General features: G+C 39.7%; 2 protein-coding genes across 2 annotated transcripts in view; one reads left to right on the top strand and one right to left on the bottom strand.

Moving 5' to 3' along the window:
• The first annotated feature begins 1,289 nt into the window (after positions 1-1,289).
• Positions 1,290-13,667, top strand: rflna (refilin A). Its single transcript, XM_084729430.1, has 4 exons — positions 1,290-1,527; positions 1,628-1,986; positions 12,044-12,153; positions 12,639-13,667. Exons 2-4 carry the CDS (start codon positions 1,768-1,770, stop codon positions 12,970-12,972), a joined length of 663 nt encoding a protein of 220 aa, XP_084585556.1. The 5' UTR covers positions 1,290-1,527; positions 1,628-1,767; the 3' UTR covers positions 12,973-13,667.
• Positions 13,668-21,426: 7,759 nt separating this feature from the next.
• ncor2 (nuclear receptor corepressor 2) overlaps positions 21,427-27,210 on the bottom strand; it is a 147,176-nt gene continuing 141,392 nt past the window's right edge. Inside the window, exons 41-47 of the mRNA XM_084727921.1 lie at positions 26,409-26,593; positions 26,105-26,239; positions 25,346-25,488; positions 25,172-25,225; positions 24,039-24,236; positions 23,344-23,523; positions 21,427-22,923 (exon numbers count right to left, since the gene is read on the bottom strand). Coding sequence (XP_084584047.1) covers positions 22,733-22,923; positions 23,344-23,523; positions 24,039-24,236; positions 25,172-25,225; positions 25,346-25,488; positions 26,105-26,239; positions 26,409-26,593 — 1,086 coding nt within the window. The 3' untranslated portion in view covers positions 21,427-22,732. The remainder of the gene's footprint in view (positions 22,924-23,343; positions 23,524-24,038; positions 24,237-25,171; positions 25,226-25,345; positions 25,489-26,104; positions 26,240-26,408; positions 26,594-27,210) is intronic.

Raw genomic sequence — 27,210 nt, 5'->3', positions numbered from 1 at the left:
GGTAATCACCATGGAGAGCTGGTGGACCATCAAAGATACAATCAGCCAGTTAAGAAACACAGTCAGCTCTGTGCAGCTCTGTGCAGCTCTGTGCAGCTCTACACCGGCTCGTACTGTGCTCTGATTTCTCCTTTGGCAGAGCTGCTGCTGTTGAGAGTCACAGTGAGAACAGAGAGAACAGACAGAACATCAACAAGGACTCAATTCTTTCTCCTCCGCCTGCTGTCTGCTCAGCTGTTCGCTCAGGTCTGCTTTGTCTGCTCTGTGTGTGTGTGTGTGCACAACATACACTCTTTTAGTAACTGGTGGATGCACAGTGTTCCCACCCATCTCCACCCAGTCCTGAAATACACCCAGCAGGATGGTTACACATGGGCACACAAAGACGCACACGGACCTTATGAAAAATAGCTGTAGTGATCCTTTAATTATCCTTTTAAGTGACAAAACACTTCCTGAACAAAAACAAACAGCTGCACAAAAGCAGCTGACTGATGATTTATTAAGTAAACGAAACTGGGCAAGGTTTGACGTCAGGGTTTTTTCTCACACTGCAGGATTATATCTGAGTAACTTTTGGATAATTTATGGATAACTTTATCTAGATATTGGATATTGAAATCAGAAATCTAGTTAGCTAGCATTGTAGCAAATATTGCTATGATAATGTATTGATGTATTATTAACAATATTTACTAACTAATTTATATGAACAGTGATAACTAACTCCTGACTCTTAACAAATATGTAATTAGTAATTAATCAATTGTGATATTAACTCTCTGTGAAACTAATTAATTGATAATTATATTATTATTATTATAATTATCTGTTAATTGTGAATAATTCCACCACTACCAACAGCTAATTACTAGTTTGTGTATAATTAATAACTGAAAATTACCCCAACTGACTGATTACTGACTGTTCATTTTATTTATAAAAGTGTCCGGCTGCTAACAGTGATGTATTATCAGTTAGTTGCTCGTTGTAAATATGATCTCAGCACCAGCAGGTTGTGGTTTTTGGTGACTTGCTCAGAGGCACTGCAGCAGGGATGCAGACTGAACTGTTCCACTGCAGGAGGACGTGCAGCCGCTGCCGGTTGTACATGGAAGTGATCCAGATCATGGGGGCTGGACTGGATCCAGGTACGAAAAAAAAAAATCCTGGCAGGATCATTAAGAGGGAGCTCTCCACTGGAGAGCGCGCGCGCGCACACACACACACACACACACACACACACACACACACACACACACACACACACACTCACTCACTCACAGTCAGTCAGTCAGAGCAGAGCGGAGCAGAAGAGAGGAGCTCTCATCCAGATCGGTGCCAGACGCACGGTTCACTTTCTGTTTGTGCGCGACTTTTACTGCATTTTGTTCAATTTTTTAAATTAAGAAAACTTATTCTTCACTTTGTTGTCAGGTTTGAGGGTTTTTTACAGTTTGTTTCTCATCGTTCACGCCTGTTTGGAATATCTTTGGGGATTAAAGGTGGACACTTCACGACGCGCAGGTACAGTAAACTTTGGAGAGAAGTAAACGCTGAATTCATGTCGCTCTGTGGAGTTTTGTCCACAGATTAATGTTTTCCTTTCCCTCTTGTCTGGTTGCAGAAGTCATCTTGAAGAAGTTCTTTCAGGATTTGTTTCTTTTCGCCGCAGGAGCGCAGAAGCAGCAGCTCGGAGCGCTTCAAGAAGAAAAAAAAAAACTTCGTCTGCGGTGTTTTCTTTTTTTGCTCTGATTCGTCCCAGAAATGGTGGGGCACCTACATTTACAAGCGATGGATGATAGTCTGAAAGGAAAGAACCGGGAGGGGCTGCTCGACAGTCCGGATTCGGGGCTGCCCCCCAGTCCCAGTCCGCCCTTCTGCTCCTTGTCTCCGGGTCTGATCGAGTCGCGCTCCGGCAGCTGCACGACGCCCGTCGAGAGCCACCATGGATGTTACAGAAAGGAGAGCAGAGAAGGCAAACTGGTGAGAAACACTGATTTACTTTATGATCTGAGACAATTCTCTTGTAATCTGAACGTCTGATTTCTGTCCAGAGTCATTTCTCAGTCAGTCTCTTCACTGACGCACAGACTTTAAGGATTAAAAGACCCAATAATGTTCAAATAATGAGTGTTTTAGTGCTCAGAGACAGATTTCACTTCAGTCCTTCAGTCCCACTCGAACATCTGGAAGCTCTCTCTTTCTTTCTCTCTCTCTCTTTGTCTCTGAATTCCTCAGTTTAAACCTCTGATGCTGCACTTGTGCTGAAGATGCGTCTGATCATCAATAATCCAGTAAACTTTCTCTTTTTTGAGCCTCTCTTCCTCCCAGGACAAAAAACATGCACAAGTATCACGATAGTCAGTTACTGAACACAAGTTACATGGCATTTTTTGTAATTAGTAATCCACTGGAATACCAAAAAAAAGTAATCTAATCTGAATGCTTCTGGATTACTTCAAAATCAAGCATTGAAAATACTGCACTATACTAAAAAGTGGATGTAGATACAAAACTGCACATTGCATATTCAACATTTCCATTTTCACTGCAAATAAAAAGTAATAGAAACTCTATTATCCATAAATCATCAATAAAAACAACAAAAAGTATTAGTTCAGTCACAGTTTCCATAACTGGCAACCAGAGAGGAGTAACTTACTTTGATATGCGGTAGAAAATAAAAATATTCAATTTAAATATAATATTTGTAATCCAAATTTAATCAAATAATCTTTGACAATGTAGCTATAACCTTATTATATTACATTTTTCAGATGTAATCTGGGTTAAATTATGTATTTTTGTAATCTAACTACACAATACAGATTACAGGTAATAAATTACCACACAACCCACAACCCTGATAAATATGCATGAAAAGTTTCTGTATAATAGATTTCATTATCAAACAAAGTGATCTTCACTTTGTCCTGATTGTAATTTGAAGATACATCATGTAAAACATGACGTGTAACATACCTGATCTTCACAACAACAACAACAACAACAACAACAACAACAACAGACCAGTGGAACAATAAGACTTCAGCCTCCACTCTTTAACACCTCGCTTCACCATGAAAGTTCACAATCCTTCATCCCAAATTTTAATTGATCGACTATCAAATAAATAACAGACATGTAACAGATTACTTTTATGATCACGCTCCCCATGTTATCCAATATTCAAAAGTTTATGTTCTTTTAATAACAACTAATCGATTAATTGGTTGTTACTGTTACTCTAGACCTGACCGATACTGGATAAATAACTATAAAAAAAAACATAAATAGAGCAAAATATATTTCTATATTAAACGTCAATTAAGAAAAAAGCTAAAATAAACAGAAAATGCTGCAGTTGGCTCATGTCACACAACATGTTTGCCGATACTGATATAGATCGATATAACTTTGAGACCAATATCAGGTCAATAATATTAGTCAATGAATATATAAATTATATATAAATCATATGTTAAAAATACACATTCCCCCCTGTAAAAATGTGGAACGTCCCACAAGTCACATGATCAATAAGGAGCAACATCACCTGAGTCTAAAGCAGGAAACCAGTAAATGATCTAACTTTGTTTTCTGTATTTTCAGCCATATTGTAAGTGCAGCAGAGAAAGTCAAATTATTTCTTGGATGTTTTATTATTTTCAGTAAAAAACTTGAAGGTGCTAAATGTTCTCATGCTGTTAGTACTGATGCTATGTTGCATACTATGGATTTGCTATTTGCTTTACTTTCAGTCCAAATTGTATGAAATTCCATTTTAAAATCCTGTAAAAAATAAATAAAATGGCCTGAAATTGAACATAACTCATTATAAATAGTTAAATGTTATTTGATACGGAGCTGAAAAAAGATAAAACATGAGGTTTATGTTTGAAAAGTTGCAACATGTAAGTTGCACTGATTTGGTGTAATGGCCCTTTTCACTCTGGTGCATCAGCCTGGCTCTGTAACTATGTGGTGTCATGAGGGTCAGTGAGTTGATTGGACCCAGTTGGGTTTCCAAACTGGGGTCCAGGGACTCCCAGGGGTCCTTGCCAGGATTCCAGGGGCTCCCAGTAACATGACAGAAAGTTTTATAACAGTTATTTCACTCAGTAGCAGAGTGGCGGCGTGGACGCTGATTCACTATCAGGTTTCTTGCTCCACACCTACAGGATACGGCCTGTGATGGATTTACATGCGGGGCTACATGTCTGCCATGTTGATTAGAAGGTCAAAGAATCATAATTAAGTTATAAACAGCAGTGAGACAGACTTTTAGATCTATAAAACCTCAAAATAAGCCAGCAGCAGCAGTGACCTCATTGATAAAAATGGACTTATGATCAAATGTTGAGTAGTTATTTATGAAACCTTACTTTGACGTGGAAATGATCTTATCTCTTGACTTGAGTGAGTTTCCTGCTGGCTGTGTCGGGATGTTGAGAGCCTCTGGCGACCCTCTGCATGAGTTTTATGAACAATGTGACAGGAATGATCAATTTGAAGCATGAGGGATCAATTACGACACACACCCAAGCTTTGTATCTGTCTGACTTCAGTCTCCTCCACCATCAGCACCTTCAGAAAGTTTGCTTTTCTGTTTTAGTATACCGCTATTCCTGGATAAATTCTCATTTGTGCTGCATGGGGAAATTGTTGATTTTAAGGCAGGTGTCATCAATTTAGGTTCATTTGAGATTTATAGATCACAGGTACTTCAGTTACAAAGTTTCTTCTCAGATTCTGTGCAAGCAGGCTTTATTATGCATGAATCAAACTGAAGGCAAACCGTCAAAATCTTATCTTAAGAATCAAGTTCAAGTACAAGAACATTTTTATAAATGAGGCTTCAGGTCTGTTCCCTCTGTTGAAAACACTTTAAATGAACAGAAAGACACAGTGGTTATTTAATAGATCAGCTGCCGTGTGACCCTTTAACGTGAACACGAACAGCCTTCTTCACAGGCTGCACAGACTGGGCAGCAGTTTTAACAGTTTTTTTTTTTGGTTGTTTCATTTAAATTTAGAATATTTCATATTGAAAAGCAACAATTAGTTAAAAGTCAGGAATATGTATATTTTTTCTTATTTCCTTACTCGTTAATTATCTTGCAACCCCTCTGGTTGATCGTCTGGTACTTGACAAGTACCGGTTCCTGACTGGTCAGTACCAAATTATCAATAAGTTCCTGGACAAACAATACCGCTATCAGTATTTATGTAAGATATGTGGATAAACAGCTGACGGGGCAGAACATCGATTGACACCAATTGATGAAAATGCAGTAAAATTCAATATCTCAGGAAACAATTTAACTTGTTATTTCTGCAAAACATAATAACTTAACTGTTGAATCTTTTCATGTCATGTCATGTCTATATTTTTGTCATTAAATTATGGCAAGTAGTATCAACAGAGGATCAATAAATATCTGTTGTAGTATCAGAATCGATATTGATATCAGTAAAATCCCAGTGATACCCACCTCTATCTAAACCCCACTGTATCAGATAGTAGTTTTATTTATGGGACCTTCAGTGTTTGCATTGTATTTGCACAGTTGTAATATTGAGTACAGAAACCTGAAGTCACATTAGTAGTTTGCACACCTGATGTTACCTGCTGCCCCCCCGAGTGTCCCCCTGTATGAATGACGAGATGAAAGCAGAGAGGCGCTGACATGAAGTTGCAGGCGACAGAGAGAAAACTGTGAGGCTGATTAATCGAAGTCTCCAGATGAATTAAATGTGAATGATTGCTCAATGCTAAAAATACATCAAACCAGCATCTGGGAGCCAGAGTCTCTCTGGATTTATTAATGTTCAGTTCACAGTGTCTGGGTCTGTGGTAGCAATAGAAACTAAACAGAAACAGGACGTTCAGCAATCAGCCGTGAAAAGTGTCCCTGTTCATAATAACCCTGTTAGATATCTGCCTCAGCTCCGTCTGAGCTCAAATCCCACCACAGAAACCACCAAGTCCACACGTGAAAACTGAAACCATTATGAACAAAATAGGGCCAAACTGCTGTGGGCGAATATTCAGCCATTGTTAAGTTGTTTTAATGAACTTTTATGAACTTTTTGTGCACACAGGTGGCACAATTGTTGTAATTTCTTGAATTATCTCCTGAAAAATCCAAACAATATTTTGGGCATGATGATGCAATGGAAGAATTTTAGTGCCAGGCAAAAAGGAAAAAAATGAGAGGAGGAAGAATTTATTGTTAAATTTTGCAGTTAAATAATAAAGTAAAATTTTCAATATTAGCCTGAGGCAAACAGTAAATAAAGAAATAAAATAAAGAAATTAGAGGAGTTTTGTTGTTGTTTTGGATTCTGAGAATGAAGTAGACATGAGAGCTACAATCATCAGTCAATAAAACAATAATTTGATTGAGAGAAAATTAGTTTCCAACTATTTTGATAAATCATGAATCATTTTATTGTCCTTTTCTGGTAAAAATGTCAAACATTTGCTGTTTCCAGCTTCTTCATTGCCCAGATTTGGTGCATTTCTTTGTTATTTATGACAGTAAATGAAGAGTCTTTGGGTTTGGGACTTTTGGTTGGATGAAAAAAGATATCTGAAGACTGAAGGTTTTGGGAAAGTATGCTGAACATTTTTCATGTTTTGACATTTTATAGTGTCAACAATATTTATGACAATATTCTGCAGATATTGAAAACAATCATGAGTTGCATTCCTTGTCAAATGTTGAGAATAAAGTCAAAATTGTCAACCAATTTTATTCTAGACATGCAAAATTTAAAAAAGTCTTCCTCCTTTCATGTTTTTTTTCTGGCCCTGATAGTCTTCCATAATTCTATTACTTGTTTAGAATAATTATACCTTAAGGTGGTTTCCAGCAATATGTGCAACAGCTGTATTTTAAATGGACCACTCAAATAATCAGTGCAACCTGAGGCAATAATGTTCAACTGAGGACAAACATGATACTTCATGCAGTAGAATATTTTCCGTGGAAACTAATGATAATTGTTGTTAAAAGAGGGCAAAACATCCTGCAGTGATTTGTGTCACACATGACATAACAAGGCTGATTTGATTGAAAATCATTTCCAGGTCACTCCCAGTTTCAGACATGTCTGCACAGGTCAGGGTGGCTTTTAAACTTTCTGACGGAGGCCTCAGAAATGCAGCGCTGCATCCTGGGAGTGAAACAGAAAAAGAGAGAGCTCCTGTAATCCTCTGGAGGTTCAGATTAGCAGGGCTCCTCTGCTCTGTGGTTTCCCGTTTAAAGATCCGTCCTGATAGTGTTCCTGCTCCTGCTCGTGTTTCTAATCCCGTCTGAGTGGAAAGAATCAAACGTCTCCATCAGATTTTTTGATTTTTTCTTTTAAAGCTGTTAGCAAGATGAGCAGAGGCATAAATGCGCTCCATGTTTTTCTGCTTTCCAAATCTATTTTTGTGTTGTTTTTGTGTAGCACCTAAGAACAATCCTCAGGGTCTATTTTGGGGTGGGGGGGCTTGTTAGAGCGGCTGCAGGCTGTTGCATAAGCGATGACCTCTCACTTCTAAATTAAACGTGGATAAACACTCAGACAATCTGTCTGTTTTCAAACCTGCATGGGTCAAATTTATGCAGACGCTGGATAATCTATATTAAACTTAATCTTATATGTCTGACACTGTAAAAAATCACACATGAGTTTGGTGGGACCAACTAACCTTTTCCTTTTAACTTAAAGTTACTACAAGGAGTTTTTATGTTGTGTTGACTTTGGAGCCCCCTGTGGACAAAGGAGGTAGTGTTTCCACTGCACAAAAATAATGCTGAAAATAAAATGATCTAAATTAGAATCTCTTCCTGCTTCCTTTTAACTGGCTGACATGGTTCACCTGATTTAAAGAATCGGACCCAGTGGCAACCATTAAGAAAGAAACAGAAACAGCCAATCTGCTCGCAGAAGGCCTTGTTACCTTGTAGGTCATACAGAGGGCTCAGTACTAACTTTATTAAATTTATTCAAGTTAATTCATTTCTAGCATTTATTTTCAGATTTTATAAAAATGAGTTCTTCTAACTTGCATTTTTATGACTTGACATGATGAGTTGAATGAACGTACTGTTGAGAGTCCAATCAACTCATTTGATTGGAAAGTTGCGATTGCAAAAATTCCCTGGGAATTCTGCACAATCTCGTTATTTTGTCTAATCAGCGCAACCTTTCTTCGGATTTGACCAGTTGTTGTAGCTTCCCATGAGCTCCACCAATCATAACCGTCAAACGTGTCAGTGATGTGTTGCAACATATGTCACATTTAAAAAAAAAAAAAAAAAAAGCTGCAGTGAAATCAGGCAGTTTAGGCTGCAACAATCTGCCCAAAAAAGACTTTGAAATCCTGGAGGGACCGATTATACTACCCAGCACGCATTGCATGGGACTTAAAACTGGCCTGAGAGCCTTCTTTTTTATAATTTGAAGTTTCAAACTGAGAAAATATAAAAGGAAATCAAATTTATTTCTAATGTTGCAATTCAACCTTGCAGTTCTCTTCAATCACCACAACTTTTCCACCTCTGACCAATCATTGTAGCTTCCTGTGATTTCCAACCAATTTGATTTCCTTTGAGAAAATGTCAAAGGAAATCAAATTTGTTTGTTGGTTCAACTTAATGTTTTCTCAAGAAGGAGTCATTTGAATCATTAATTATTTCAACTTGTGTTTTCAAATTCAATCAACTGAGAGAAAAACTTCTGCACACTAGTAAGTAGACAGGTGCATAGAAAAAGAGTCAACAATACAAAACAAAAAGACTCACAGTCTTCTGCACGAGCAATCCACGAGTTTAACAATGTTTCTGTGCGATGACATCCTTCAGGTTAATTTTACTAATCTTGGATTGCTAGTGCAGAAAAAAAGTGTGCATGAGTCCTTTTGCTTCGTAAATTCAGTCAACTTAAAATTTTAAGGCAGTCGGAGCATTAAGTTTTTACAGTTAAAACAGCTAGTTCATATTAACAGTGTATGACTGTGGTCATGTAATCTGTAACAGTTCGTGCTTCATGTCCTGCTGAAGGATACCGGTCAAGTGTCGGTGGATTAGACCGGAGGACAGAGCGGAGACAGATCTCATGACTTTTTCTAAATCTGCCTCGCTGTGAGACACTGATGCTCTCACATTAATGTCCTCACGCACTCACACACACACACGCTCAGGATGTAAAGTCAGAGGCCTGCAGCAGTTGGAGACGGTGTGTTTGAGTTGGCGTCCGTCTCTGCAGCTCTGCATTGTGCATTGTACATTGTGTGGGCCGCTCAGCTGCAGACTATTTTTCCTGGGCAGAAATGTGCTTCCAGGGGGGTTCATGCTTTGTGTGCTCACTGGGGGATCCACTGGCCTACCGTTCACCAATGTTTACTTTGCACAAGTTGCCAGAACACACGGTGCAGAAATACCTGGGATGCCGGAGCAGCAGAGGAAAGACAGTCACACGCTCAAACAGAGTTTTCAGGTCATGAAGTTGCAGCAGCAGAAAGTGAACGGCCTGCAGATTGACTGTTTTCACTCCTGCAGCAGCTGTGAGTTCAACTCCAGCGTTCAGAGAGTGTGTGGCGCTGGTGATCGTAGGTAAGACGAGCCTCACACGGCGCTCTGCTGTGCCCTTGGCCTGTTCTTGCTCGTCTCCTGTAGTGGCATGTGCGCTTCACTGCGGCCAAACCGCAGCATGTGACAGCCTCCCTGTGAAATGTGAGAGGAGCTGGAGTTGTGGTTGGGGTGCCACTTGATTCAGATCGGTCACTGTTTAGACACACACGCACAGAAAACAGTCAGTTACGACCTTTCTACACAGCGTATCTGTGTTTCTGATCGGTGCAGCTTGGTTTGGATTCAGAGGGGACACTCAGGGGTCAGGGGTCACGACTAAAACAGACCTGTTTCATGCAGTTATTTGAGTTCAGTGTATCATCTTGAGGTGAACTTAACCCATCTGCTGCTGTGCACAGCTTAAAATAGTTACTTTGAATGAATCCTATGAAAATTAAATAACAAATATTTGTACGTTTGCTACAGGAACATCAATTATGTGTTTGTGGTACTCAGTATTAGGGGCCTCAGAAAATACTGAGACACTTCAGTATTGCAATATCATGTTTTGTGATTCTCAAACATGTATTACACTTCAGCTATCAGGGCTGCACAATTAATTGAAATTGCAATAAATTTGCAGTATGGCCAAATGCAATATTCAAATTGCAGAACCAGAACCGAATCGCATTTTTTTTAGAAAAAGGAAAACTGTATGAGAAAACAGCATTAGAGATGCAGAGATGCCCTGAACTAAACGTCTTGTTCTCCAAAAGAAAGAAAACATGTTTGTTTCAGACCTCAATAAATATCACATCATCACGATTTTAATTTTTTTTTTTTTTAGTGAACATGAAAAGCTGATCATGTCCATTAACTGTATCGCATATCGCAATTTCAGATGCAGTCTTCAGACAGAAATCAGCGCAGATCTTTTCTCAGACTGCACAAAAACTAATGCTGTGTTGTTGGATAATAAAGGAACTGTGACGAACACATATATGATACGCAGAACCCACTGTTCTGATTGCATTAAAATAAAAAAATTCTTTCATGCAGGTTTTGTCCATATGGTGGTGTGTTCTTACTATGACAGTTTCCTACAATTAGATTTGAAAATAATCACAATAATTAACAAAATATTGTATCATAAGCACTGTATTATTGCAACTTAAAACATCATCCAGTTACAACTTCAAACCAGTATTATGTGCCATGCAACAGGAATTTTGGACCAATAAAAAAAGTTAGTCAATTAAAGGGACAGTTCACCCCCAAATTAAAAATGTATCATCTATTTATCATAAAGTATAGCTAGTTTTTAGTGTGCATTGCAGAGTTTTGGAGATATCGGCCATACAGATCTCTACATTCTCTCCAATATAATAGAACTAGACATCACTCGGCTTGTGGTGCTCAAAGTACCAAAAACATATGTTTGGAAAAACTCAACAGCGTCTCCTTTCAGAAGCCGTGACCCGGTTAGGAACTACTTTATTTCCACCGAACTATAGTCATCTACTCTATTACTGCAAGTGTGCATCTATTCATTGATGAGAGGTTGCAGCTCAGCCAGGAGGACGCCATTAATGTTTACATCCTGCGCTGTCCATGGTGAATCAGTTCTGAAAATAATTAGTTGCAGCTAGGGCTGACTTTGATTCAGACTTCCCAAATCAAAGGGATTTGATTCACAAGCTTTCGATTCGGTTAAGGTTATTTCAGTTACCATACCAATTTTACTTGGATATGAAAGAGATTCTCAGAGAACTAATGCTGTAACACAAGGAAACCTTTGAACCAATAAAAATCACAATTTATAGAAGAATCAAGAAGTTTGACAAAAAGCACAGCAGGTGACTTAGATTAGAGACTTTCTAACTCGTTCTGATGTGACCTCTGACCTCCCTGTTTCAGGGCAAAAATAAAATCTTTCAACGTCGCCTCGTTATTTGTTTCTAACAGTGTCACTCAGCCCGACTTCCAGCTGCTCCACACACTCATCTGTAGCTACTGTAGGTCCAACATCTGTCCGCACACAGACACAGACAGAGAGACAGGTTGTGTGAGGGTCACACGTCTCCAACCAGCCTGAACCGCAGTGAAAGCTGTGATTTACCACCAACACTTCATTCTGCAGGACCCACGCAGTCTAATTATATGAATTAAAATGTTGTTGCTGCCCTGCCTGCCTGCTGTGTTTCTGCCTAATTGTTGTAGTCACAGTCGCTCCACCGACCCGGCGAGTTCTCGTCAGGGCGGATCAAGGAGCTGGTTTTCCTGCAGAGGGTGGAGGGACTGCAGTGTTTTTAATTTGGGCTTTTGTGCTCAAACCCCCAAACAAACACGTTGGCATTTTTTTTTTTAACTGGAATTCCTTGAATGGACACGTTGGCAGGCTGGTTACCAACAGTTCAACAGTTCACAGATGTTTGCGCGAGATTGTGACTCTGGTGTGTTTCCTTCCTGCACAGCTGCCGTACCTGCTGCTCAACTCCACAGGAACAGACCCCAAGACTCGCATGCACCCCGTGTTCTTCGGAGAGAGCATCGAGGTCAACCCCAAACCAGAGCAGGAGATCAAGTAAGAAAACTCTGACACAGAAAGACACAGTTCAGTTATTTGATCAGTATTCTCTCGTCAACACTGCCACCTAGTGTTCAATTTCAGTTGTGTTTCTGATTCAGTACAGCTGCAATGTTTATTAGTTGCCAACTATTAAATTAAACTGCCAATTACAGTATCACTTCACGATAAGATAACACTTATAAATTATTTATAGTAAGGTTATTAATTAGATTGTAAAAAATTATTATTATTAACAAGTTATAACAGTTTTCTTTTCTTATAATTAATTAACCTCATATAGAATATTAAAAGAGATTATTATTCATCCATATTTTGAATACTGTATGTTTGGGTTGAAACTTTGGGCTTTAGGAAGCAGTGATCAATATTTTCATCATTTTCTGATAAAAGACTAATCAATTAATCAAGAAAATGGTCAACAGATTTTTTGGTTGTTAAAATAATAATAATAATAAGACTTGTTGCCCTCTCTTTTCCAGGTGCAACTCAGCGGTCAAGTACGACTCTGACAAGCATTACCAGGACCAGGTGTACTGCGCCCCCGTCCCCACGGCCACCTCCTTCAGCGAGACGGTGGTGGCGGTGCGGAACTGCACTTGGAGGAGCTACAAGTCCCAGGTGTACCTGGAGCCGCGGCAGAAGCCCATCAGCTACCGGAGCACCACCATCATCTACCCGAAACACGCCAAGAACACTTACCGCACCACGCTCAACTACAACGCCACGGGCTCCCGCCGCTGGTTCGTCTCCACGGTGCAGCTGGAGTCGAGTGAGGATACGAGTCCCTGTATCATCTACACAGAGGACCTGTAGAGGGCGACCCGGTGATCATCTTATTTTGTTTTTCTGGAGGATGAGGAACTCGAGAAGGCCCTGTTTGAAGGGAAATACTTCAAGTAAAACATGGAGCCCCTAAAAAACCTGCTCTGTTCATCTTTACTCGCCATGGAGGAAACTCTGGGAACCCTTCAGTGTATTTAGACTTTCTACTGATGCAGTCTTTAAAAAGGGAGTCGGTTCTCTGGCAGTTTGAAGCTGCACTTCAATGGTTAATGTCTTATTTAATACAAGAGCTGACAAATTGGTGGCCTTTGCTGTCCTTCAGGTTGGATTGTGACCTCAGTGAAGGTGACAATCAGACTGTAGACGTCTGTGTATGTAGAGAGAAGTGTTGTGGATTTCAGCCGAGCCTGCGAAAACCCAGTCACACCAATGCAAAGCTTTCTAATACGGCTTTATTGCACTTGTTTTCTAGATATCACAGTCCTCTCTGTGTGGGCTTGGCGTCGCAGGGGGGAAATTCAGTGCTGCATGTGAAAAAATTGGACCAAAGACAGTTTAAATCTCTTTGTAATAACTCCACACACTGAGTCAGAGCTCACTTTTGTTTTACAGTTTTTAACACATTCAAACAGCAGCTCATCTGGTTCGATCAACGGTTACAGAAAACTAAACCTCACAGCGCAAAGTGACCTGGGGCCACATTACAGAAACTTCCTGTTTTAAGTTCAGATTTTTCCCAATTTGGTATTACGAAAGAAAATCCTAACTTTAAATCCTGTACATCTTACATCTACGTTGTACTTTCTTATCTCAGGTTAGGACACCCAGCAATCAACGGTACTTTTCTTCTATTGCCAAGCAAAACAGCTTTTTTATCACTGAAACATACAAAAAAATCCAAAGATTTTTCTTTTTGGGACATTCATTTTCAATATTAAAGGGAATACAAATTTTTACATCATGATTCTCATTTTCATTTAAAACATATCATTATGGGGTGTTTTTTGCAAGGATCTGTACCAAACAAAGATGTTACGATAGGCCAGGACATTTCTGCAACATGATTTAATTTAAAATGTTAGTATGACGCACATTGTGCCTCCTATAATTTAAAATTTCCAAAGGTCACAATGCCATTTTGATAAAATTTTAATTAACTGTTCAGCCCTGTCTGCAAGTCAGGACATTTCTGTCTTACGGCCCCAGTGGTTTTTAGAATTAAGCCTTAAGTCTAACCTAAAAAGAAATGACAGCACAATAATGAAAGAGTGCCTTGAGATTATCAGAAAAAGGGAGACATTTCAATACTTTGGATAAGATAATGTTGGAGTTGAGGGTGTTTTGGTAAACAGGTTCTTGTTTGGTGTCCAGGAGGTGCTGGAGGGCATCAGAGCAACAGTCAGTTAATGAAGGTTCATCCTTAATTATTATTTATTAAGAGTTTTAACACTTAGAAACTCAGTTAATCCGCGTCATCAGGACTGTGTGGGTGGAGGACCACATCATCTGTTGTTACAAGATGATTTTAAGGCCTTTAAAAAAGGTGGTAATCATTGTGTGGGCTGCTGTTCTTCAATCAGTTTCAAAGTTTGTCTTTAACCTGCTTTGGTAGTCAGATGGTGGAGCTTCGTCACACGGGACACTGCCAAAAAAAAAATTAGACAACCAGGGGGAAAGTGTTTGACAATTTAACACTTCTCTGTTACAACACTTCATTCTGGACAAACTGTACTGAAACAGTGGCACACGGTCCTCTGCTTCTCCAAAACAAAGAGAAAAACAAGAACTAGTTCCAACTGCGGTTGTCTGGATGGTTCAGTGCAACAAGCAAACTAATGTCACACAGTTTCAACTGCCTCCCAAAATCACAAAGCTCATTTTCTCCTGATAACTAATTTGTAAATTTATCTCCTTGAAATAAAGGCCCCTTTTTCTCAAAATAATGAAATAACTGACACTTGATCTCGAGATAATGGCGTTAAAAAATTGCAATTGTGGCCGTTCTCAGGTTCTGTAACCAGCTATTCGTAAATCCATCACTAACTTTGTGTATGAGGTAAGTAGTCCTTAGCTTAAAACTGACTAAATCATGTTACACAATTCAAATTCTTAAAATGTCTTGTGTAACATGTAAATCTGCTGCAAGGAAACATGTGCAGCTCCGTCCAAAACTCAACAATGTAAACGTAGTTGCTGTAGCATCACAAAATGACAGTTTTAGGGGGCAAACAATAAATTAAACTTAACTGTTTTTGTTAATGTAGGTAGCTAATTCTCATAACTTTTGCTTAAAGTGCAAACACTGAGAAAATCGTGTTTTTTAGTGCTAGCATTCGCCCAATATCTGATTATGCTACCCTAGCTATCGTTATTTGGTGATCTGCTCAGTCTGACATTAGCATTTAGTAATTTGAGGCACGATGTTACTTAACTTTCACGAAATTTGATTTTAATTTAAAATCTCCCAAAGTGTCAGGTTAGTTACATATTAAGGCTCTACTCTTAGCAACATTAGCAAGCTGATGTTAGCTTTTTCAGTTTGCTCAGCTTGCTAACGTTATTCCTGGATGTTACAGCCGTTGCATATTTAATTAATAACCAATCTCCGATAGAACTAATTTGTGGGCAAATGTTCACCGTGTAAACACTTATTAATTATAATAAGGCCTGAACTTACGAATAGCTGGTGCAACTGAGTGTTTCATGTTTTTTTCACATATCAACAAATGGTCAAATTGGGCAATTTGTGATCTGAAGGTAGCTCAAAAGCATCAAACATCAGATTTCCCTGTTGAAGATGTAAAATAGATTTTTATTGAGCGTTTTCATGACTTCTTTTTGTGTCTGTCTTATATATAAATATATATATTTAGATTGTTGATCACGGCAAATATTGAAACTTCAGACTTTACCTCAAATTTTCTTAGGTATCAGTTTTGTTTCATCGCAAATGTGTATTCCCGACTTTCAGTTACAGTCTTGAGCTTGCGGTCTTGTTATTTTTACGGTTTGAGATACCCTCCAGGTTATGTGTAACGGTTGGAGAGATGTGGACGCGGTGCATCAGTACTGTAAGATGGGTACTGGGGTTTAATGAGGGAACAGAAAGTAGCATTAATACAAAGAGCGAGAGGAGAAAAGTCAGACCTGCTCTTTCAACAGAAACATTATAGATGAGATGGTGAAATTGTTGTGAAGATGGATTTTTATAGTTCCTGGCAGGATGATGGAGAGTTTTTGCTATGTGTTGATGGTCTGTGAAATGTCAGAGAGTGATGAGAGAAAGTTGGCGGGTGTCAAGTTGAATACGTTGGTGGTTTTATGTGAGATACTTTTGTGTTTCCTAACACTTGATTTTGTTACTGTAAAATATTTTCCTGTTGTATATGTGGCATCGAGGCACTTCATAATTCTTTATATTTTTGTACGTCAATCATCGTTTCTGTTCTGATCAAAGGAAATAATTTAAAAAGATGTATATCCTAATTGAATAAAAAGAAAAGCAATTCCCAAACCCTAACTCTCTTGTGTTGAGTAAATTTGTTGCTTCATTTTGATCACAGGACATTTAATTGTGTACCACTGAAAGAAAAGAAGAGCAGGTTGTTTTTTTTTTGTAATTATTCTTTTTTTTTTTTTTTACGTGGCAGCAAAGGTACCACATTAGATGTTAAAATGTATCATGTGGGTATTGTTTGGGTATCAGTGTGTCAAGTGGGGTATCAGAGGAAGAAAAGATGGGTATTATTAGTAAAGTTTATCAGTAGGGTTTCACAAAGGTATCCAAAGAAGCTGTAGAGTCAATCTAAAGTATCCCTAGAGCATCACTAAGGGTATCAGCAGGGCATCAGTAGTATTAAAAGGGTATCAGTGGGGTATCAAAAGGCACCACGTGGAAATCAGCGGGTGCTTAAAACATGGATGGGTTTTGATGGGTATCAAAAGGATATCAGCATTATTATGGCTTCATTGAACGCATCTGATGTGTTATGCAACTAAAAACAAAGTAAATTACTCTTTCAAATGCAAACAAAAATTGCAGAACTGAATATTACATTTCTTTGCAGTAAGTTCTGGGATGTAAATGTGCCCCTGAGTGACAGATGCTGAGGGATTTATAAAGATTTTACCCAACTAAGAGCAGCAAAGAAGAGGAAAAAGTCTCCACAACAAATATCCAAATAAGTACACCATCTCTGACCTCCTCAGAGATTTGCTCTTCATCTCTCAGTGGACCTCTATTCTGAACAAACTACTGCTATGCAACTGAAATACCTGATCAGCAAGGTCAGTTTACATGCAAGTCAGGAGAAACCATTGTCTCTATTCAGCACTGTACTGTCCTGTCCAAAGACAGCAAACAAAGACACTTTTGGAAGCAACAAAATAAAATACTTGCATGGGTAGATAGTGGTACATTATACTTACATAAGGACTTTGATGGATGTTGTAACTTTAGAAAGGAAGACTAATTCCAGTCTCAATTTCATGACATTGTCCCCCTGGTAGAGTTCACAGGAGTTATGTAAGGATGGGTTCATAACAGACATACAGTTTGACCTTCATACGAACTGAGCGACAGCACAGCAGATCACAGGAGACCAGATCAGTAGCAGCTGAGCAGCACATTTGTACAACCATGAGAACTCTGCTATTCATCATGATCAAAGTAACTGCAGCATTAACATGCGTCAGGACTGTACTTCATCATGTTACACTGATCAGTCGCAACATTAAAACCACCGACAGGTGAGGTGAATAACACGGATCATCTCGTTACAATGACACCTGTCAGGGAGTGGGCTATATTAGGCAGCAAGTGACCAGTCACTTCTTCAATTTGATGCAGTGGAAAGAGGAAAAAAAAATGGCCGAGCATAAGGATCTGAGACAGCTGGGTCAGAGGGTCTCCAAAACAGCAGGTCTTATGGGATGTTCCCGGTAGTGGACACCCTGTAAAAGTGGTCCAAGGAAGGACAGCTGGTGGCAGGGTTATGGGTGCCCAAAGCTCATTGATGCATGTGGGTAGTCCGATCCCACAGAGGAGAAACTATAACACAAATTTTCTTTCAGCATATTGTATTTCCAGTGGTCTGAGAGAAAACTAGACTTTTGCACCCCGTCTTGCCTCTGTTTTCATACAAGATCTAGCTTGTGAAGGAAGACATTGAGGCAGAAGTGGCAATCACAGGTTGGTAGGACACTTGATTGTTTAGTCTGATTCCCAGGTCGTCAAATACTGACACTTTGGGTTGAGGGCTTGGACCTGAAATGTCAGTATTTGCCAACCCGTGAATCAAACCCTTCTTCAAACTGCTGAAAAGATTAATGCTGACAGACTTCAGTGCACCGCAGCTTGTTGCATCTTAAGGACTTGTAATCACCTTGCACACCTCTAGAAGAGGTTCGAGCAGCTGATTAGGATTCCTCCTCGACTCCTTCCTCTGGACGTTTTCCAGGCACGTCCATCTGGGAGGAGACCCAGACCAAAAACTCACTGGAGGGACTACACATACCATCTGGCCTTGACGCCTCAGCGTCCCCTGGTCACAGGTGATTGGTGTATCTTGTTCAATTTATGCAACACATTCTCCAGAATCATGAAAGACAGCCAGTATATAACAATTAAAACATGCTTATGCTGCCCCCTAGTGGCACTAGACCTTCATTACATTGGGCCTGTCACACTCCCTGCAGAGCAAAGTGATTTTAAGAGTGTGTGAAGAAGATTCACGCCATTCTTTAAAGCACATGCATGTTAATTTGTGTAGGGATTTTGTGGGACAAACAAATCAAAATAAAAATATCAGACTGTTTAAAAAGATGTACAAAGAAATAATTTTTGTGAGGCAGAAATGAGGAAGTGACATGTAAAGCATGTGAATGTTGGTAATGTTGCTGTAAGATTGGTTTTCCTTTTAACACTGATTTCAGACAGTTAATTAGGTATTAGAAGAGTGTATAGTATAGAATAAAGGTATGACTAATCCATCAATAACCAACAAATCACATTAAACCAAACTTAAAAATTTTCAACATAAATAAATAAAGGAGCTGCAATGATTAATTGATTATTTTGATATTTGTTTAATCAACTTGAATAAGTTTCTCAAATGTAGATATTTTCTGATTTCTTTAGTCTTTTTCCTTTAAGTAAACTGAATATCTTTGGATTGTGGGCAAACCAAGACGTTTGAAGATGTAATATGGGGCTTTGGGAAAGATTTTTTCTACATTTTCTGACATCTTATTGATTAACAGAGAAAATAATCAAGAGATTAATTGACATTGGAGATAACTGTTAGTTGTAGCTCTAAAATCATAATAAATTATCCAATACAAACACACTGATAAATAAAATGACTCTGAGACCATGAATGGCAATAAGCTTTTTATTTAAACATTAAGGCAGTGTCTTTTTTGTTTTTCATTTTTACACTGCTATCCACAAAGCTTGCTGGTGGGCATGTAGAATTTAACCATGTGAATATTTCTTTTTTTTTTTTCTGAATACCAACCTTGAAGCAAGCCACATAAATATTTACATCTCTTCAGTTTTATATACAATCCTTGCTATTATACAGTGGGTTATAATAAAAAAAAAAATCATTATGCACAAAAATGGTTGAACAATGTACTGTTTATGTCAATCCCCCCCACCCACCCACGCTTGGACAGTGAACACATCGGCAATCAACTGTTGTATTTTGAATGACTTTTGGACTGAAATCAAAACTGTAAGAACAAAAACAGAATGGATGCATGTTAAGATTCATTTCAGTATGCTTTTAAAAAGAACATATTATCATCGGTTTAGGGAACAGCTGGATATGGCTTAGTCTGTTTACCGTCACATTCTTAAATTTCATCAGTGGATAAATGATATACACGCAGAGAGAACAGGTCTGTAACCCTCCATCAGTCTTGATAGAAAACAAAAAAAAAAAAGTCAGACTAAAACATGGATTTCTGCAGGTGTGGCATGCTGGATGATTTAAGGAGGGAGAGGAGGTAGTCCGATAACAGTCGTGTTTTAGAATCCACTGTGACAAAATGAACTCGAGATAGAGAGGTACGTCTTTCTGAGCCGTCGCTTCAGAGTCAGCCAGAGGACAGATCTCGTCCCCGGCTGCACAGAGTCACAAGCCGGAAAACATTTCACGTCATTTACAGAGAGGGTGACCTTTGAAATACTGCGGTAAAATGTGAGAACAAGTCGACTAATGTTACATAAAACTAGCAGAGTGCTTTCGAATGCCTTCCCCTCGACCTCCTCTAACCAGAACAAACACGGGGGGTGTGAGGGCGGTGATGCGATGAAGTACACTTGAAGTATGTCGCAGGTCTTGTAGTGGAGAAAATGTTTGATGTCTTGTTTTGAACATGAAGTCAAACAGTTAAAAGCTAAGGCTGTGATGGACTTGGAAGGAAAAAAAAAAGATGCACACAAAAAATTTTTAAAAAGAGGACGTTTCATTTGTTTTTGTTGTCAGATTTCCCTGCGTGGACAGTATAAACCCTGTCATGGGGGGCTGAAAGAAAAATTGTGCGTCACTTGGTAACTTCAGTACTGTATATGTAAAATAAATGGCACTTAACACTAGGAATATCTCATAACTGTACAAAATCTGCCTGGTTGAGGAGTCGGGACGCAGCTCCTCCTCCTCGAGGCAGTGAAAGGTCAGAGGTCAGACCGTCACAACAGCTCCTTAGACGGGATTGTAGCGCGCCGGCGGAGGCCGACGCCGCCATGGACCAAGGGTCATAGAGAGAAAGATGGCTTTTTGTGTCACCTCAAACTCCCGAGTGATGCCGAGGAGTTTGTCTTTAAGCAGCTTTAAGGTTGGTCTGCACCTGCTTGAAGTGGCGGAGTCGTCGTTCACTATCACGTGATTGTCGCCTTGAGTGTGGGAGCGATGAAGAAGATCAGCGGCGAGACCAAAATTAAACAGATAGGTGTTAAAGGGATGGTTTGGATTATTTAATGTGGAGTTGTATCGGGTACTTTTTGATAGCTGGTGTATAATATACAGTAGATGGCGGTCAGGACGCCCCCAGTTTGGAGAAGCAGAGATGAGCACCAACACAGACGCTAAGCAATGGAAAGGGTCAGCAACAAACTATTTTAACCACTTAACACTTAAAAATTAATGAATAGGTCTGACGCATGCTATATTTAGAACATTTTCACTGCTTTACCTTGCCATCATCATCATCATTCTCTTTGAACTAACCAGACTCCACAGGCAAAATCTGTGTGTGACTTCAAAGTTTTAAAAGGTTCAGGTTCAGAATCACCGAAGCCACAACGTAACACAAACTAACTATCCGATCGAGGGAGCGGTATCCCAGCTACTCCGGTGATCAGCGAGGTAAAATGAGTGATTTTGCATATGGAGTTTGGTTGGTTTAGAGAGCGTAATATTTGGCTTTCATAAATGGGATTTATCATCAGAAAAGGCTTTCAGAGGGCTAACACTTAAATTAATATTAATTTAACCTTTTTAAGTGACTGAAATATGTTTTGATGCTATCCACAGCAGTACATTGCTTAGCATCCATGCTGGCACTCCTGCTGCTTAGGTGATACTCTAACTATCAGCAGGTATCTCGTACAAACCCACTTCAAATAATCAGTACTGTCCCTTTAAAGGATTCCTCCACAGTGGGGTTTCTATGCTGTTCTTGAGTCCATTTTTCACCTGCTCCAGGAAACACAGATCCTTAAAAATGCCGTTGTGAACAGACTGACAACTAAGTGCTTAATATCCAAAAACGGTTTCAACAAACACAGACATGGTTAATATAAAAACAGTGAGAAAGTGTCACTTGTTTCAGTGCCATCCGTCTGGCAAATCATCTCTCCCCCCAACGTGGACGCCTGAAGTCAACCTCAGGACCCTCCCAAAATATATGACATCAGCAATGAACAGCGTGTTTACCCTGTAAACCAATGATATGACCCCTCCCGCATAACAATCTCTGCCCCCACCCGCCCCCCCCTCCAAAAAGATACATCATTGCAGATAATAGACAACAAATGACACCATCAAAAGTTCACCATCAAAATGTACTAAAGGTCTCAGCTCACATTCCAAACACAGGACTGACTGGACTGAAGTTAAAGGAGCGAAAGAAAATAAAAACAAGATGTCGATTCTCCTCCCATCCCCTTGCACGTGTTCACCGTGAAGAAACGCGACGGGGTCCTTGCTGCTCTCGGGTCAGAATCTGTCACTTAGAGCGGCCATCATCAGGCTCCTGACCAGACCAACAACTCCACCTCAGAGTCCTTTTCTACCACGTAAGTGTGAGCACATCAGAGCGGAGTACCTGACGAGTGCAGGTCAATGTGTCTGTATCGATAAGGCCAGTGAGGAAACGTAGTAAAGTTAAAAAAAAAAAAAAAAACAACAAAAAAGGAAAAAAAAAAGTGATTTGTCCTTTAGAGTAGTCCTGGAGTGAATGCATAACATGTAAGTGCAAACACACACACACACGTGCGCGCGCACACACACACACACACACACACACACACACACACGCACACACACACGGAGCAGCAGTGTTCCAGCTCGTCCTGTGCGGCATCTCAGGTGGGTGAAAAGGATCCGGACCGATGGAGGAGATGCAGAGTGGAATGGTGCAGGGAGGTTTGCAGGTGTGTGAGTGTGTGTGATTGTGTGTGTGTGTGTGTATGTGTGTGTGTGTGTGTGTGTGTGTGTGGCTGCAGCAGCACAGAGTTGAGTTGACTGTTAGCGGGTCCTGCTAGTAAAGACAGAGTCTGGGGTCACTCGCTGTCAGACAGGGTCTCGTACTGAGACATGAGCAGAGGTTTGGGCTCCTCCTCCCAGGACCGGCCCTGTCCAGGTGCTAACCCCCCCGAGCCCAGCTGGCCGGAGGAGGGGGAGGGAGCGGACACCGTCCCGCTGGGGAAACGCATTATCAACGGGTTACACGGGAACGGAGTCGGAGTTGAACCTGTGACCAGAGACAGGACGGTTTGAGTTTTCCAGGGTTCGTTCAGCTTTATAATAATAATAATAATATGTTCATGCAGCCGATGATGAGCCCAACTGTGCATCATTAATCTGCAGCAATCAATGCATATTGTCACTTTATTGTTTATCTTACTCGCTAATTTTGTTTGTATGTTTTGATCTTGATTATTATCTGCTCACTATGGATAAACAGAGGATCTGGCTATGAATGACAAATATGACAATGGGATCATTTAATTTAAAATCTCATGAGATTTTTGTTTAGATGAGCGACTGTGTTGATCAAACACCAGAATACGATGAAAATCAAATGTGAGTATATTCAAAATCAAGCATATTCCAAACCTTGAAAACCTGACCGTTAAAACTCAGTATGTTCCCAAAGATTTCTTTTTACTACCTGTGGATGAAGGCCGGTCCTCCCACACTCGGTTGGTGAGAGGAGTCCTTCTGTTGCAGTCTCCCTCAGAGTGGACTGAGGACACAGAGGACGGTCTCTCCCCCCCTGACAGGCCTGGCCCTGGAGATTTGGCCTTCCGCCCGTTGGAGCGCCCACTGCCCTTTGAGGACTTTCCCCCACCTGCAAACAGAGGAGGCGGAGCTTCAGCCTACAGGGTAAAAACATCCCGGGCGCTGTTTATAGCTGCTGATTCTAATCTGCCTGTTGCCCCATAACTGGGGTTTAATCCCAGGAAACCGGATTCCTGGGAATACCCATGCAAACAATTTCCTGAGAACTATAATACGAGGAAAGCAGGATTTTTTTTAACATTTAGAACATATTGGAATATATTTAGAAAATATGAAGGCCTACAGTTTACTTCCTTAGAAAACAGCTGAGCACCTGTGAAGCACAGTGAAAGCTTTTAGTAATTAATAAACACAAAGTACCATGACCTTAAATTGTGCCTCAACTGTTAATAAACTCAGTATACTGTAAATATAATAATAATTTAACCCTTCAGTATCTGTCTTAAACCATTAAAACAATTATAATAAATTATTGTTCGACAATCTTGTAACAAAAGGCTTCATAGGAGACTGCATTAAAAATTCTGTGGCTGTTTAAGAGAGGAATAAAAGATCTAATCGCACCTTGTGAGAAAAATTCCTCAGCACGTCCGTCGGCGATGGACACACCAGCCGAAGCCATCGGATTAGCAGCGTTGGATGGAGGACGTTCTTCAGACTGGTCGTCGTATTTGCCCATTAAGGCCTTTCTTATGATGGCCTCCAGGCCTATCGAGTTCCCAGGTGCCTCTGGAGTTGGATGGCAGCGGACACTAACAGGTCCTGTGAAAGGATTCTATTTGTCACTTCCCGCATTTTCTACCTGTACTTTTATGAGCTGTTGTAATGTGAATTTCCCCGGTGTGGAATCAGTAAAGTTTATCTTATGTTTAAGAAAGTGTATATTCTCAGATTCAGCTTCTTAAATGTGAGTATTTTATGTTTTTTATTTTTTTATATTATCTGAAAGTAAACTGAATAGCTTTGGATTGTTGACAAAATAATATACATGAGGACATCATCTTGGGATTTGGAAAACAGTGACCAACATTTTTCACCATTTTCTGAGATTTTATGGACCAAACAACTTTTTCTTTAGTTAAGTAAATAATCAATTGATAACGCAAATAATTGTTACAGGAAAAACTTGAAGAATAGGTCTAAATTTTTCAAGTGACTGTGACATGATTAATTAAACAATGAGAGTATTTTTTAAGAAACTAAAGTCCATATTCTCTCATTTCAGCTTCTTAAATGTGAATATTTTCTGGTTTCTTTTCTCCTCTCTGACAGTAAACAATATCTTCGTGTTGTGGACAAAACAAAACATTTGCGAACATCATATGGGTCTTAATTTTTCACCATTTTCTGACATTTTATGGACCAAACAACTTATTGATTAATTGAGAAAATAACTGACAGATTAATTGACATTAAAATAATCATTAGTTGCAGCTCTACATTTGAAATCCTTTTCTTTTTTAAAAATAATTTTCATTTTCAGGCCATCACTCATTGAAACAGCGACGTCACGGCATGTTGTGAGAACATATTATGTGCAATTTGCCAAAAAAATATGGCTCGTCTTATTAGTGTACTGTAAAGTAGTGTAACATTAAAATCTTATCAATCTCATCCCATTAAAACATTTACTTCAACAAACGACAGAAACTGCTGTCTTCTTACTTTAAATCAATGTAAAAATTCAAGAGTTTTACCTGCAGTCGTCGACGCCGGCATGTTGAAGATCTCTGTTCCAGGCTGACCAGCATCTGAAAGTGAGAACACGGTTTCTTTCTGAAGTCCGCTCCCCTTATTAAGAAGCGCACACACGCGCGCACACGTATTTTCATCTGGAAACAATTGTGAGTCATGTACTCGGTCAGACTTACTGAAATCGCCCTCGTTGCCCACCACTGTCATCTTCTTAATCATTTCCTGCTTCTTTGACTTCACAATAGCTGACGTGTTCTCAGTCAACTTGCTGAAGAAAGCTGGAGGCTGCGAGGCGTTGGGAGGAGAACGGGAGCCCATCCTGCAGGAGGGAGGGGGGAAACTGTTTAAAACACACATCGTGTATGTCTGTATCTAAAAGAGGGGAACTGTTAGGGCTTTCAGATGTTGTATTTAAACATATTTAGTGATTTATTTCATTTAATTAGGCTCTTCTCTTGTAATTCTACTTTTAACCTGGTTTTCCTGAGTCTGCTTCAGAAATGAAAGGGTTACCATCATAATAACAGTAAATCAGCGTTATCCAATCAGACTCAACTCTAAAAAAAAAAAACAACATACCTTGTTCTGCTAGCACTGCTGCTATTATTCTGTACACAGACACCTGCTGTTGTCACAAGCTACCTGCCACTTATTCAAGCAAAATCTTTTGCTGCTTTTTTTTAGTGTGTCTGGCTAAGTTTTGGCTTAACTGAAGTCCCAGCTCTAATATTCACTGTTTGCCACTGGTTTCTAACAATCTGCTTGTTGCTGACATACATGTTCGCCTGCCTTGCATCATTAAACACTGAACTGTGGGAAAATTTGCTGCTGTCCTGCTAATCTAAATATATTACACACACACTATGTCGATCATAAAGTGAACTTGGCATGTGGCCAACAATAAAACATGTTATTTCTGTGGAGCTGTAAGTTACCCCTGCTCTCCCTGCTCGTTGGGGTAGGAGACCCCTCCCTGGGCTTCAGATTCAGAGTTGGCTCCAGCAGGAGACACCGGTTCAATGCCGTCATTTGACACACTGACAGGTGACGTCTTGGGCTGAGGAGGAGACCTGCAGAGAAAACAGAGACAGATACAGTAACAGCATGAATTATATCAAAACAAACCAACAAATCCTCACCGAATCTTTATAAACTTCAGGAACGCAGGGTGAAGGCGTGTATATTCAATAGATACTTCTGTTGATCCAGAGTGACTTGTTGTTTGACAGCGACTCCTACCGGTCTCTGTTGCGTTCTCCACCGAGGCCCTCGGGATATCGGGGCCCTTGGGCAGACTCCTGTGAGGTGGGTGGGAGCTGGGAGGCACTGGGTGGACGGGTCAAGTCCAGGACAGGAGAGCCGTGGTAGCTCTGCTGCTGTTGCTGCTGTTGGCTCTGCCTGGTGTAGTCTTTAGTTATCACCTCCTGTTTACACAAAGACATAATCAGGTCAGAAAGTATATACATATTCTGTCAAGAAACATGGTACATAATAGTAACATGATTATTCTTAGCACTGCCTGGTGGAATTTCCTCAATACAATTATATTAATACCAAATTGAACAAAATCACACAACTTCTAAGAGAGGAAGGAGGAGTGGCACTACCCTACTTTAAGGATTAAAGTCAGGCAGTGCAGATAATGTTAAGTTTAGTACTGGACCTAAAAAACCTGGAAAGATTTCAAGATAATGTCCAAAATCCATGGATCAAAGAGCAATTGAAAATCTCGAACATAAGAAATCTCCAGTTCAATTCAATGGTATGCTTGTGGTGCTGAGTTCAAGCCTGATAAAATGGATCCCAGATTTAAATCTTGGATCTCAAAAGGAATAACAATAATAAACCTGAAAAAAAGGAAAGAATATCATCTTAAAAAAAAATCTGACTTTGACTGATATCCCCAGGTACGCAATCATTTTTAACATTAGAAATAAAATCAACTGATGATCCAATAATGAGAATCTTTTGGTGCACTTGCAAATTTAAGATTGTAATTCAAGATTTTTGCAAAAATGAATCTGATGAAGGTCATCACTCC

This window comes from Lutjanus erythropterus, chromosome 10 (assembly GCF_056507025.1).
Source record: "Lutjanus erythropterus isolate fLutEry1 chromosome 10, fLutEry1.hap2, whole genome shotgun sequence".
Lineage (NCBI taxonomy): Eukaryota > Metazoa > Chordata > Actinopteri > Lutjaniformes > Lutjanidae > Lutjanus > Lutjanus erythropterus.
Note: the sequence above shows the minus strand (reverse complement) of the source record. Positions and strands in the feature narration are given on the sequence as shown.